General features: G+C 36.4%; 1 protein-coding gene across 6 annotated transcripts in view; it reads left to right on the forward strand.

The window, feature by feature from the left end:
• Nucleotides 1-13,221, forward strand: part of TCF12 (transcription factor 12) — a 181,823-nt gene that overhangs the window by 103,266 nt on the left and 65,336 nt on the right. For all 6 annotated transcript variants that reach the window (XM_062583358.1, XM_062583353.1, XM_062583352.1 and 3 more), the window contains exon 7: nt 3,053-3,117. In XM_062583358.1, coding sequence (XP_062439342.1) covers nt 3,053-3,117 — 65 coding nt within the window. The remainder of the gene's footprint in view (nt 1-3,052; nt 3,118-13,221) is intronic.

A 13,221-nucleotide genomic window follows, 5' to 3' on the forward strand; every position in this document is an offset into this window, starting at 1 on the left:
TTTTGTTTTGGTTTGTTTTTTTGCAGCATTTTTGTACTTTTCTGTTGATCTCTTAAGAATCTAAATTACTAAGTTTCCAACTATGAACATGTGTTTGAACTTTATTGGAACTTTCTTGCCAGTGATTTCTCATGCATCAATGAGACAGTGTGTATGGCACTGACCCGCCTGGCAAAATCTTATGGAGAAGTAGGAGCTCTCAAACTTGCAAATACCCACACTTCAAATACTCACTTCTTATCTGAAGCAGTTGCAAAGTATTTTCTTTCTATTGATGTGTAACCACTATGTATGGTTTGCTTATAAAGCTTTAAATATTGAGAGTAGCACCTTGCCTTGACATGAGCAGCGAAAATTTTTTTGAAAGGACAACAGAAAATTCATTGTTGATACTCTTTTAATCTTCAATTATATTGATATTAGAAACCATAGGGTGGTATGACCAAGCAGCATGATAGCGTTAAACCTTTTTCATGTAGTGTCAGGTAAGTTGCAGGAGCCTTCTCATCCTCTCCTGGACTGTGCAGTTCTCAACCAGTCTGGCTGTGCTTGGCAGAAGAATGGAGAAACGGGACTCATCGTGCAGCATCACTTGGGACAGCAGTAGTGGGGGAAGGCCGTGCTGGGATGATAGATGCTCTACTCTTCAGCAGGTCTAGATTGCCACACTTTCTTTCCAGCAGCCTTCTGCCTTGCTCATCTTCACTCTAGGACTTGCATGCTTTGTCTGATGCCATAGGTGCTTCGGCAGTATTGAAGACAGGTCCTCTTCTGTCTCCCGTGCCTTTGCCTCACAGCTGTGAAACTGTGCCACTGGCAGTGCACTCCAGCTTTGCTGCAGGAGAAGGAGGTGGATAGGCCTTGGAAGAGAGAACACCAAATAGCACTTGAGATTAATAGAATTGGTGTTTGGGTGGCACGATGCTTGTTGATTTTCTTGTTTAATACTGTGAAGCTTTCACATTGTGGTGCTGCAGCTTTGAGGGTGGTACCTAAAGTGCCTCTAATGGGAATGTGGTTGGGGGAGACTTTCAGCAAAGGTGTTATATTGTCCTTCATCCCAGGTTGCTTTCCAAGCCCTGCATGGAAGAGGTTAGCCACTTGAACATAGGTTAAATGTCTATTTGCTCCACCTGTAATCTCTAAGTGCCTAGGTTGCACTGCATCAGGCAGCCTTGATTTTCTAGATGATTTCTTAGAACCAAATTTGGTAGAGTAGGTTTTTGTTCAGTTTTTTTTCCTAAAGCGATAACATTTAAATAACATGATTTTACACATTCTTATCTAACAATTTCTTTCTTGTTACATAAACCATAATTTAAATCGTATTTTTTCCAGTCTCTGTAATTGACTCTTGTACAAATATTTGTTTTAAAGCCTGCCTGGAAAACTGCATACTCCAGTCAAAGTTGTTTATCATGTGGTATAAGATTCTCATTTTCTGGAAAGAAAATGCTGAGTCTGGTTAATATGAACAGCATGATTCATACTACTTCACATAATTTTGCGTGCTAGGTATTTTGTTTGCTTGGTGTCTGATAGTTGCTAGAGGCAGAAAAATGTTAACTTTTTTCTTCTCTTTGTTAAAGTGATGCTGCGATTTTTCAAGCAAACTATTGTTGACCAGAGTACGTGCAGCTGTCAGTGTGATAACCTTGCAGAGACGTTCTTCCAAGAGTGTCAATCTCATTCAAATAACACTTTTTTTTTTTAATGAACGATTAGCTTATTTTGTCTCTTCTTGTGAAATGAATTCAGGAATTTGTGGTAGTTAAGATAAAAGCAGTCAAAGCAAAGGAAGGCCCGTGGTGGAATTGCAGTAGTACATAGCTATTCATCACTGAAATGGAATGTGCAAGAAAGGCAACTACTCTTTCTTATTTTTATAACAACTGAATGATGTACACGTTGTTTGGAAAGAGGAATTCCGTAGGTAACATGGCATTTGCTTTCAAATGTTTTATGGTTTTTTAATAGATAGGCACCATGGCTAATTAATATTTACTTTTGGATAAGAATCTGAATGGCATTGTGAGATGTTTCTTAGTTGCAAGTTTGTCATAGCTGGTGCAGGAATACGCAGTTGGTATTTTCTGTTAGGTACATACGTACGTGATGAGACTCTGATGCCTAACGTCGTTTGGCAGAGTTTTCTATTCACAAATTTAAGAAAAAGTGTTGATTGATAAACTTCTGAGCACTAGTGAAGAACTTCCACACTGCGCGTTATGATACAAGCACTTCAATTTGGCACAACCAGTAAGTAGAGCGCTAGGTACTGTTTCTGGAACTGCCAAATGACTCGTGCCTTTTGACCTCGAATAGCAACGCCAGCGAGCAGCTACTCGGCAGGCACCTCTTACTTGGCACACGGTACCTGCAGGCAAATAATGCTCATGGGCCAGAAAGGAAGAGTCTGCTCTGCGATTTGGATGGATCTACTGCTTGGGTTTGGTATCTGAACAGAATTTGCATGAAATGAAAGTTTAAGGGATGAGTGGCTGGCGTTGAATTATTTGACCAAGATTTAAGTTTGGTGTGTGGGTTTTCTTTTTTAAATTTAGGGTTTTTTTTTTCATTTTCTTGTGGTTTTGTTGGTTTTTATTTTACCGTTTAGTATATTCATCACCTCAGATGATACTGGCTTATGTGTTAGTTATCAGGAAGAAGAAGAAATATCTAAAATAATCTGTCAGCTTTTCTCTACAGTAGTGGAAGTGAAGTTGCACTGAACCTTTGCTTTTTTAATTCTAAAACACCAAGGGGATATTTTAGAACAATACAAAAATTCGTAGTTCTTTCTTGCTGATTCTTACATAACCATGGGTTATGTAAGAGGTGGGATTAGGTAAGTAAGTTGTCTATTACAGTGGTGTTATTTCCATGTGTTAAGTACAGACATAATAGAAGCCTACTCTTAATTATGCAGTTTAATTTTTGTAATTTTACTGTGATACTGACAGATTTTTTTAATTACTTGTGTAAGCACAGCTGATGCAAATATCTAGCAGATTTTAAAAATAATCTAATTTGAAATGTTTTTCTTTTATAGGAAAAGCCTCAGATAGAGGTCCATTTCCATTATATGGTAGAGATACGGGGTTACCAGGCTGTCAAGTAAGTATAGCAATAATTGAAAGCAAATGGAATAATCTGAACTAAAATTCAGTTTAAATTACTTGAACATGTCAAGCTACTGCACACCATGAACAAGAATGTAGAATGCAGAATGAATTTTCTGGGTTCTGAGTTGTCAAATTACTTTGCACTTGAGATTTTACATATATGTGTGTGTGTGTGTGTGTGTATGGCGAGATTATATATATATATATATATATATATATAAAGGGATATATGTGTGTGTGTGTGTGTGTGTACAGACACACACACACACCCCTCCCCTTAGAGGAGATTCTCTTGCTATGTGCAAGTGGAACTGGTTCTGTAGTTTATGAGAATAAAGTCCTATGTTTTTCATAAAGATGGTGATTGAGCATTTTCAACAATATGCTAAAGGAGTTATTCTTTCCGAGTCTGTCAACAGAGTTCCAGACCAGTACTGACTGCACATCAGGATTAGACCATGATACCTAGATTATTCATATATGTTAAAAATTCTCAGCATTTTACATACAACTTAACTTAACCTCGCTAGCCAAAATCTAGGTTAAGGTTTGTACCCAGAACCCTGTCTTTGGATCATATGGCTCTTGTTCCCTTTTGGTACTTCTCTGCCAGTGCAGACTACAACCTTTCAGGCCTCGTGTTCTCCAGTCCTGGACAAAAGTTTTTGAAAGAGAGAAATTGTTTTTAACAACTGTTGCTCTCTAGATTCCTAATATCATAGCCTCAGAACATGGCATTGTTGTGGCACTGCTAGGAGAGAGATGTCGGAGACAATTCACCTCAAAGCGATGAATATCCACTGTGTCTGGTCACGGTCAAGAGTCAGTAATGTACTCCTTGCGTTTGTTCTATTTATTGTGCTCCTTGCTGAAGCAAGGAATTTTTTGTAAGTTGATAATCAACTATTTATCGGTTGTTTAGCAAATGAGAGATGACAGTTAGTGTAAGAAAGATAAGTTTGCATATCAAAGAAACTGGAACGGTCTATCTTTATCCAGAAATCAGTCTGGCTGCTCTTAGTTAAAATTAGTCCCCAGAAGACTATGAAGGGGATGTTTGTTGTAAGACTTAACATGTTCCACCAAGATACAGAGCAGTCTGAAGATTTCTGGAAACGTTTCCAAAGATATTCTGCAATGGAAACTTCCAACAGGAAGATCTGTTTTATGGTGGGCTCTCTGACAGACTTCCCAATAGGCTCTCTTTTTGGATACAACCAGAAATATAAGGTACAAAGGCTACCACCTTGCCAAGAGGAACAGATTAGCTGGACAAGGAGAAGAGACTGTTCTGATGTACCCTTAGAGTGTAGGTAGGTTGTTCAGAATAGCAGTGGTGGTCTTTTCATTGGTGATGGTTTATTTGTTCACCTGTCTCTCTGTATTTATGTTGACTGGTTTGGGATGCTATGAATTAAATACTCTTATTTCATTTTAGCTTCAAATTGTGTTACTATTATTTATGGTTACTGAATAACAAGACTTAAAAAAAAAAAAAAAAAACTAAGAATAATAAAACCTACTAATCTAGTGCTTCAAATACTTTTTTATATCCAAAGAGTAATAGAAAGGGTCCTCATTTCAGTTGCATGGTCCACTGGAGAGCTGACAAGAGGAAGCTCAGGAAAGTATACTACTACTCTACTGACTGTTTGCAAGTAGAGGACTCACTGTGACGCAGTGAGATACTACTGGATTTCATGCTTGAATCATGAGGCTCACAAGGAACTTGGCAGTACCTCTCCAGTGTCTTGGAGAGTGCATCCAGGAATTGGTGGTCAGAATGACTAGTGTGAAAACCTAAGCCTTGTCTTTTTTTTAAATTCACCTGATTAAATTCTGTGCATCAGTAGACTGTATGAAGTACATCTTGGACAAGTCTACCAGGTTCATTTTCTGAGACTGCCAAGAAAAAGGGAAGATCAATATAATGTATTTTAGGCTCTGCTGTTGCCATGAATTTAATTGATTTGGACACTGTTGGCAATAAAATTATGCAGATGTTGTTTTCTTCCTTAATTATTTTGACATAATGAAGGATTGTTATCAGTTCTGCTTTGACAACTTAGATCCCAGTCATTTTCCAGCCCTTCTTGAAGAGACAAGATGATGATTGTGGTCTTGGACCAAGACACTAGCAATATCACTTGCTGTTTCTTAGTTTCTTTAGTGATATCTTTGCCTAAATTCCCTTTAATTCAGTGGGGCGAGTCCCTTATATGGAACAAGTGACAATAATAGCCATCCTTCATCTGCTGAATTTGCTGGCTTAAATCTAACCCCCGACATGTGGGAAAAGCTAAAACTGTGTGTCCTGAATCACTGAGAGTGGTATTGAAGAAAAAATTCCTTGGCCTTAAAGAGAGGAAAAACAGTGCCCATCCACCATAAATCAAAAGTCTGTCAAAATTCTGCTCTAAGAGCAGAATGCCCTGGAGGGGCAGGGCTTACATACTATCCGGTAGGGATTAGCAGCGCTTCCGATTCCTGTTTTTCCTTTTTAATGTGATGCTTTCTGACTTTTCTCCTTTCATCCCAGGCAGCCACTCTTCCCTGAGTAAGGAATGGCTGTCCAATATGCCATTTACTTTTTTCTTGCTAATAGAAATTGAATCCTTCTAATATGAGATATAATAGATGGCTTTTTTTTATCCCCCCCCCCCCCCAAATACTAATAATTGCTCAATATAGTTCATTAAGTACCCTGCTTTATGGAAAAAATGTCTTCAGAGTTTTACTATTTATAATTAGATTATCCAGTGCAATCCTGCATTATTTCTTGGTTTTTAATGTTATGCTTTTAAATTAAGCTGAGAATTTTTTTTTTGCCTCTAAATGCTCATTTTAGAGTGAAGATTTCTTGGAGACTTTACCACTTCTGTGCAACACAGGTGTGACACACAAAGATGTATTTGTGACTGAATGGGTGACCTTTCAGTAATGTGCTCACAGAAAGCAATATACCTCTTTAAACTGAAATTACGAACTTCGTGTTATTGCCAGTCTAAACAGTAAAACATTGTATTAATGTTATTAGTGTTACTTAAATAACTCGGTATGTACAGTGTTTAAATATACTAGCTTAAACTTGACATTAGTTTGGAAGCAAGCTAATTTTCTCATTAACTTAATGTTCTGCCTTGCAGAACAGGTTTATGTTAACTTTATGTAAAATTCTGGCTTTTTGTGGTAATGAGTGTGTAATTCCTGTTGTTTAGCTTCTCATTGTGGAAGATGCTTTTATATATCCTAATTGTCTGCATCAAGCGCTGTTTTAATCATTACATGTGGCTATTTCAAAGTAAATATCTTACATGTATTTGTTTCTATTAACAGTGCTTTTTAGTCCTTTGATCCTTTCCTTAATATTTCATCTTCCAGTTTCCATATACTCAAAATGTTTAAGAAAGGGAAAAAAATGTTATCGTACATTATCTTTTTGTTTTTATATTTAGGAAAATATAAAACAGACTAAAATATCAATCAATTCTGTGATAAGTTGCAGTTCATACTTTTAATTTTATCATATCAATTAAGTATATGATGATGTTTCAACTCATTTAATTGGAGGTAGGAAATGATGAGGGGGGTTTTGTTTGTTTCTAATATGTATCATAAATCTCTGCCAGTGCCTTAAATACAGCTCTCACTGAAGCTCGCAATGCTGAAATAGCGAGAAAGGTCAAAAGGGATCTTGAGACATCATTTTGTCAATCTGAATGAAGAAACATTGCATTGCTGCTGGTAGGCGCTCGTCCGGTCAGCTCTTAGAAACCTCTAGAGATGGAGGAGACTCTATCGTGATGATAGGTTCCCGCCCCGCCCCACATCTCCAATTGCTCAAATAATAATTTGTCTTGGAAAGTCTTTTTGATGCCTTATCTAAGTATTGCTGTAACCTAAGCATCTAACTCTTTGTCTTACAACAGTGGGCGCAGAGAAGAACTATTCTCTATTAAGTCAGCAGAGTCTGCAAATCCAGTAGATGATGAAAATGATAGTAGAGCCTTTAGAAAAGATAGGACTGTAACATAAACTGGTTTAACTGTAAACTGATTTAACTTTTGCATTTGTATTTATTGTGGAAGAGCTTAGGGTTCCCATTGCAGAATTATTTATTTTATTTATAATAGGAGATACATTAGAAGAGCTATCTGAGATACTGGTGTATTGGTAGAAAGGCTTATGCTTTGCTGTAGGTTTTTATCCAGCAGGTTCACACTCCAGTTGAATTCTGGTGTTTTAAACTAGGTGCAGTACCTCACCTAAGACCTCATCGCTACCAGATAAACAAAAAAGAAATTTCTTCTGACTTTCTGATAATACGGTTAATTTTTACTGTACGATTTTCGCCTTTTTCATAGCAAACATAATCTTTTTGGTGTGTTTAATTGATGGTGCTCTAAAATTTCCCAATTAGTTTTCTGCAGTAATACTGCTCAGCCTGTCATTGCTTAGCCTGTATTTTTTATTTTATAGGTTCCATGCATAGGTAAGAATTTATGTACATCTTACCACATTGCTTCTACCTCTTCTAAATTTGTCAGCCCAATTGAATTCCAGTCTTGCACTGCGTTTAGAGACCTTTCAGGATTGTTTACGCTGAATTTAGAAGATGTGGTCTTCATTTTTCATCCAAGTCACTAATTAAGACGTGGAATGATACCCAAGACAGATTCCTGTGAAATCTCACTTAATATGTTCACCTAATGTGATCCTCAACTCCTAATTACTGCTTTTGAACCAGCTATGCTCTCTCTTGAGCAGTAGTTTCAGTTGTCCATGTTCCCTTAGCTCACCTGTGAAATGTGGAAATAGTAAAAGCCTTATTAAAATACCTCTTATGCTGTCTAAAAAGGAAATGGGATTGGATTTGCATAGCTTTTTCTAGCTGAATCCATGTCACTTCTTTGTTATCCTCTGACATGCGCAGTCTGCTCGCTCCAGTGTTCTCCCAAGGCGGGAAGTTTAAATTGCTGAGGAACTGCAAGCCCCTGCTTTTTTGTTCCTTCCTTAAAAAAAAAAAAAAAAAAAAAAAAAAAAAAAAGTTTTCCAGTCTCTACCTTCTTTCTGAACCACGAGTTTTTAAAATCAACCACTAATGTTTCTAAAATTGAAAGAGCCAGTTTTCTGAGTATGTCTTTAGGTTCAGACGAACTGAAAATATCTAACTTGTCCAAATATTCTCTAACCTACTTTCTTCTCACTGGAGTTCTTTCTATCTGTCACTAGTGTAAACTGTATTAATACATCTGATGTGGAAATATGATGAGTCTTTTCACCCGTTAGTGAAAATGATCTCAGCAGTAATTTGGATGGAATATTAGGAACCTAAATACTTTGTATTTATGCAGTAGAAACTTAAGCTCAGTTGATTTTCAATGTGGCTTAGAAATCTAAGTGACTCAAATACATCTGGAAATTTTAGTGTGGATTTAAATGTGAAGATTATCTTCATAGAACTTCTACCGCCAAAGAAATGCGAGTCAGATGTAACACTGGGTCACAAGAATGTAAATACAACTGTAACTTGTAAATATTTTACCAAACAGGAGGTACGTACTTTCGAGGTTTATTTTCATCAAGTGTTTGAAAGGGACCAAAAGGGAGCTTGCTAGCGCAGAGCATTTTCCTTTAGGCCTGTTCATGTAAATAGCACTGCTGAATAAGGTACTTGTATTTGTCTTTGTTTTTATGTGGTTTAGGGTGAATATTGGTAAATGGTGTCTGTGTGCTATGTTAAAACCTGTGCTAGTCTAGTGCTTTGCAACTAAGCTCTGAATCCTCTTCCATGTGCGTGTGTTTCAGAATGGCGCGTAGAGTACGTACGCCCTGAAAGCACACGTAAAATCGCATCGAGGCTTATACAGAAATGGTTTAGATGAAGGTCAAAAACTTTTAACTACTCAAAGAACTGATAGCTCTTTAGAAGGAATGTAAAAACTATTTTGCTCTCAGAATGGAATGTGATGCTATATGACTTGACAGAAAGTCTGCTGTTATGTCTTTGAATTGGAGGGGTTTATTTGTGATTTTGTGTGAACCCCAGCATTCACGTTGGCTGTGTATTTGCAGGTTTGGGAAGGGCATTTTTTTGCATATCTTAAACTGTATATAGATCAAATTTTCAGAAAGCTTCTTGTAATAAAGTAGTTCTTTATCTAAAATAATATTGAAAATGGTAGCATATGTAAATGAAATGAGATTAGACTGTAGAGAGTGAATGGGTAACTATTTTCAGTATCATGAAAAACGTATCCAGCTGTCACTGCGTGTTCCTTTGACAGGTCTGATAGCTAAGAAAGCTGTGAATCTGTGTTATTTTTAAATTAAGTTGGGCTAACTGCGAGACACCTGACATTTGTAGCTGTTGCTTGAATACCAGTTTAATTGTTTGTGTGCATCTTCACAAAGGCAAACGTGATGCTAGGGAGGCTGCTGCCCTGTTGTGCCCAGTCTGGTTGATGGAGCGGGGGGCTCTTCTGCATGGCCGTGGGGAGGCACTCCCCCAGCAGTCCTGGCGGGGTGCAGGAGCTTGGCTTCCCTGCACTGAGGATGATGGGAGAGTTGCAAATAATTCACTAGTTTTCTGTTTCAGTCCTAAGTGATCATGTGGGAGAAATGGACATTATGGATTTTTTTTGACATGTGAAAATAACACATTCACCCTCTTTTGATAATGAGTAATAATTTTAAGTCTGTATAGTACCCAACATGTGAGAAGGGAGATGAAATCGGGTGCTAAGTATAACGGATGTTAGGCAGTAACTAAAGAGGCAGCATGTGCCAATACTGTTGTTTAAAGTACAGCCTTTTAATAGAAAGACTTAATTTTCTGTATTTCTTTAACTTCGTAATCTGTATGGTCCTGTATGATGACAGGGCAATTTTCATGTTATACAAATCATTTGGCAAAAAAGTTAATTGATGATAGCCATTTAAATCTGAAGCACATGAATGCTGGAAGGAGTTATGGATTGTGTATGACTAAATACTATTTACTTGTTATATGTAAAATTATAATACTAAATGAAATATATACCACAAAATGTATAGTATATGAAATGTGTACATATACTTCTATATTTATATTTCATGCAGTATGACATACAGAAATATGGTACAATATAAAGTATACAGGAATATATCTTACTGTTTATACTATATATATATGTATGTTTTATTCAGTAGCGACATGGATTTTTAACTCATTTCTGGCTACTATTATTACGCAAGTTGTATGCCTATTGGTAATAAATATGGCTCTTTAGAAACTTTGTATTTTGGATCAATGAAAAAAATACGATCCATCAACATTTCCAGTAATATTGCTATACCAATTTCCCTTCAATAGCAATCAGCTATGCTATTGCCGTGAAGCTAATGCAAGGTGACTCATTTAGCAGCATATTATTGCATCATTGGAACATGATGTAAGGCACATCAGGTATTATTAAATTAGCCTGAATTTTGTAGTATGACAGTAACACTTTATGCATGTTAGCAGTATAGCTGGTGTTTCTTATGGGAGTTTACTTCAAATAAATACATTTAAGGCGTAAGTTCTTAGTTCTTCAGAATTTCCCATTTTTTTGTTTACCAGGAACAAAAAATATATGTTTCAATAGAATATTAAACAGATGGAATTGTGCTCATGCTTTTTCAGAGCATGTTTTGTTTCATAACTTACCCATTAAATTACTTGAGTAAGTACTACTCATAAATTACTTAGGTAGTACCTTGCAGGAGAATGTAGCTGATTTCTCGCTGCTTGTTAAGCTTAAACAAGCTGATCCATCCTCCACTTTTGCTATGATTTAACGTGGAAATGTCCCCCTCTGATGGGTAGCAGTCAAAGAAAGCTAGTCTTGTAAATGTCTGACTCATATGGGCTAAAAGATGTTGCAGAACTTAATATACTATTGGCACTGAGCAACTGAAATTCATACTGTTGATCTGGGGGTGATGGTGAAAATTCGCGATCTTTCTGTGTTTGATTTATAACAATTTTTTTAGGATTTATATTGGGATTTTAAAGGTTTTGAATCTTGTTATCTGAAACATTCTTTTTGTCTAGTTAATGGGAAGCAGTTCCATTCAGTAATGTACATTGGAAAATAAATCCCATGTTATAAACTTTCCAACACTGTTATTCACTGCCTACTTAATCGGTGGGAAATTTAGGTTGTCCAGGAAGAATACAAAAGTGCTCTCACTGTCAGCATAGGCAAAAAAATGGCAACTTCTTATGTTGCTGGTGAAGAGATAAGGAATATGCAGTCAAGAGAGAAAGTGGGTATCAGTAATAGGGTAACAAAAAAAACAAAAAAACAAACAGCATAAAGAAACAACAAGAACAAAAACCTTGAACAAGTTCAGGCAATATATCAATAGCTAATATTTTTTTAAATTGTCTGGAAATCCTGATAGATTATTTGGAAAATTGGGAATTATTCAACTTGATATTAATGTTTGTATAATGGAGAATGAATAACAAACTCAAAAGCATTTTTAATGTGTTCGTAAACTATGTAATGACATAAATAGTATGATGCAGCAGATGATTTGTTTATTTTTAGTAAAGTGTCAGATGGCATTTAACAACTGGAAGAATAAACATTAACAGAAACATGAATATTGGGAGGTAAGAGCATGTGTAAAATGTATGTGTGAAGCAAGAAGAGATTTACTGGGGGAAAATGGAAAAATGAAAAATGTGTATGAAAAAATGTAATCTGGAAGACACATTTAATAAGAACAAGAACCATGGGAAGCATCAGGAGTGAAAGAAACATGAATGATTGTGAACGGCAGAAGAGAATTGTGTTTTTTAGTGGTGCCTGGCAGCAGAGGCGTTATTTAAAATGTATGAATCAAAAGAAGAAAAAAGGTAGTGGCAGCACATCTCATTTTCAAATGTGGTTAGAGGCAATTTTATTCTTTAAATGTGTATGAAAGCTTTCAGACAAGTCTTTCCTAGTATGCAAGCGTAGCGCTCCAAAAGCAACGTGGCAGTGTTTCCTCGTAGTTGCTCACAGAAAGCTTTGCTGAGTTTTTAGCAATTTGTTATACTAATACCAGGGCCATTCAGCAGACCACTAACACATGGCACAGAGCACCATTCCCGTGGCACTGCGTGGCGAAGGACAGCGAGCACTAGGTGTCTTGCTGGAAGATGGAACAAGTAAAGGATGACTGTGTTCAACAAACATAAAGGGAGATGTTTCTTCTTAGTCCCTTTTGTTAGCGACTTGATATATGATCTGCGGTTTGTATGTGCAAGCCCTCAATCTCTCTCTCTGTCTCTCTCTAACACTTTTATATATATATATATATATATAAATATATTCACAGAGAATTTAGTAGTTTTCTTTCTGCAGGAATTGAGTCTTTCTTTCTTTTTTTTTTTTATTGTTTGTCTCCAAGATTTCTGTCTCTGCTCAACTTCCTTGAGAAGAAATGATTAGGGTTATTTTATGTTGAGGATGTACCATCTGTTCATATGGTATTATAGTATTATTAAAAAGAAACAAAGGGAACACACAACAAAACTAATGAAAGGAGGTAAATTAAAAGAATAGAAAAGTGTAACAAGCTTGTCTCAGGAATGATTGAGAGTAGGTGTATTTAGACTACACTTGTGTGCTAGACCAGTAGACAGGAAAGCAGGAAATACTGTTTAAAGTGGCAAAAGGAATGCTAGAATGTGGCTAGTTCTCTCTGAAGTAGGTTGGACTAAACGTGATAGTGAGCCTCAGATCCCTTCAGCTTTTTGGGTTTTTTACCTCAACTTTTGAAATGGCTATTATAGAATGAGTTACTATCTGGCTTTATTAACTTTTAAAAATCTAGAATACATCAAAGTACATGTGTGTAATAAGAAAAATTATGTACACTTTAAACTTATGCTAATTAAAGAAAGCATATATGCTATAGAGGTTATTCTGTAGTTTTACTTTTTTTTTTAATTACAGCTGTGAACACATGATTTTTAATCTGTAATGTATATATTCAATAGCAACAAGGAAGCTCTTTCTACTTAACTGTTGACAGTGTATTTGAAGCTGCTTTAGTTGGATCTTTGCAAAAAGGAAGG

The sequence above is a fragment of the Rhea pennata genome, chromosome 10, assembly GCF_028389875.1.
Source record: "Rhea pennata isolate bPtePen1 chromosome 10, bPtePen1.pri, whole genome shotgun sequence".
In the NCBI taxonomy this organism is placed as follows: Eukaryota; Metazoa; Chordata; class Aves; order Rheiformes; family Rheidae; genus Rhea; species Rhea pennata.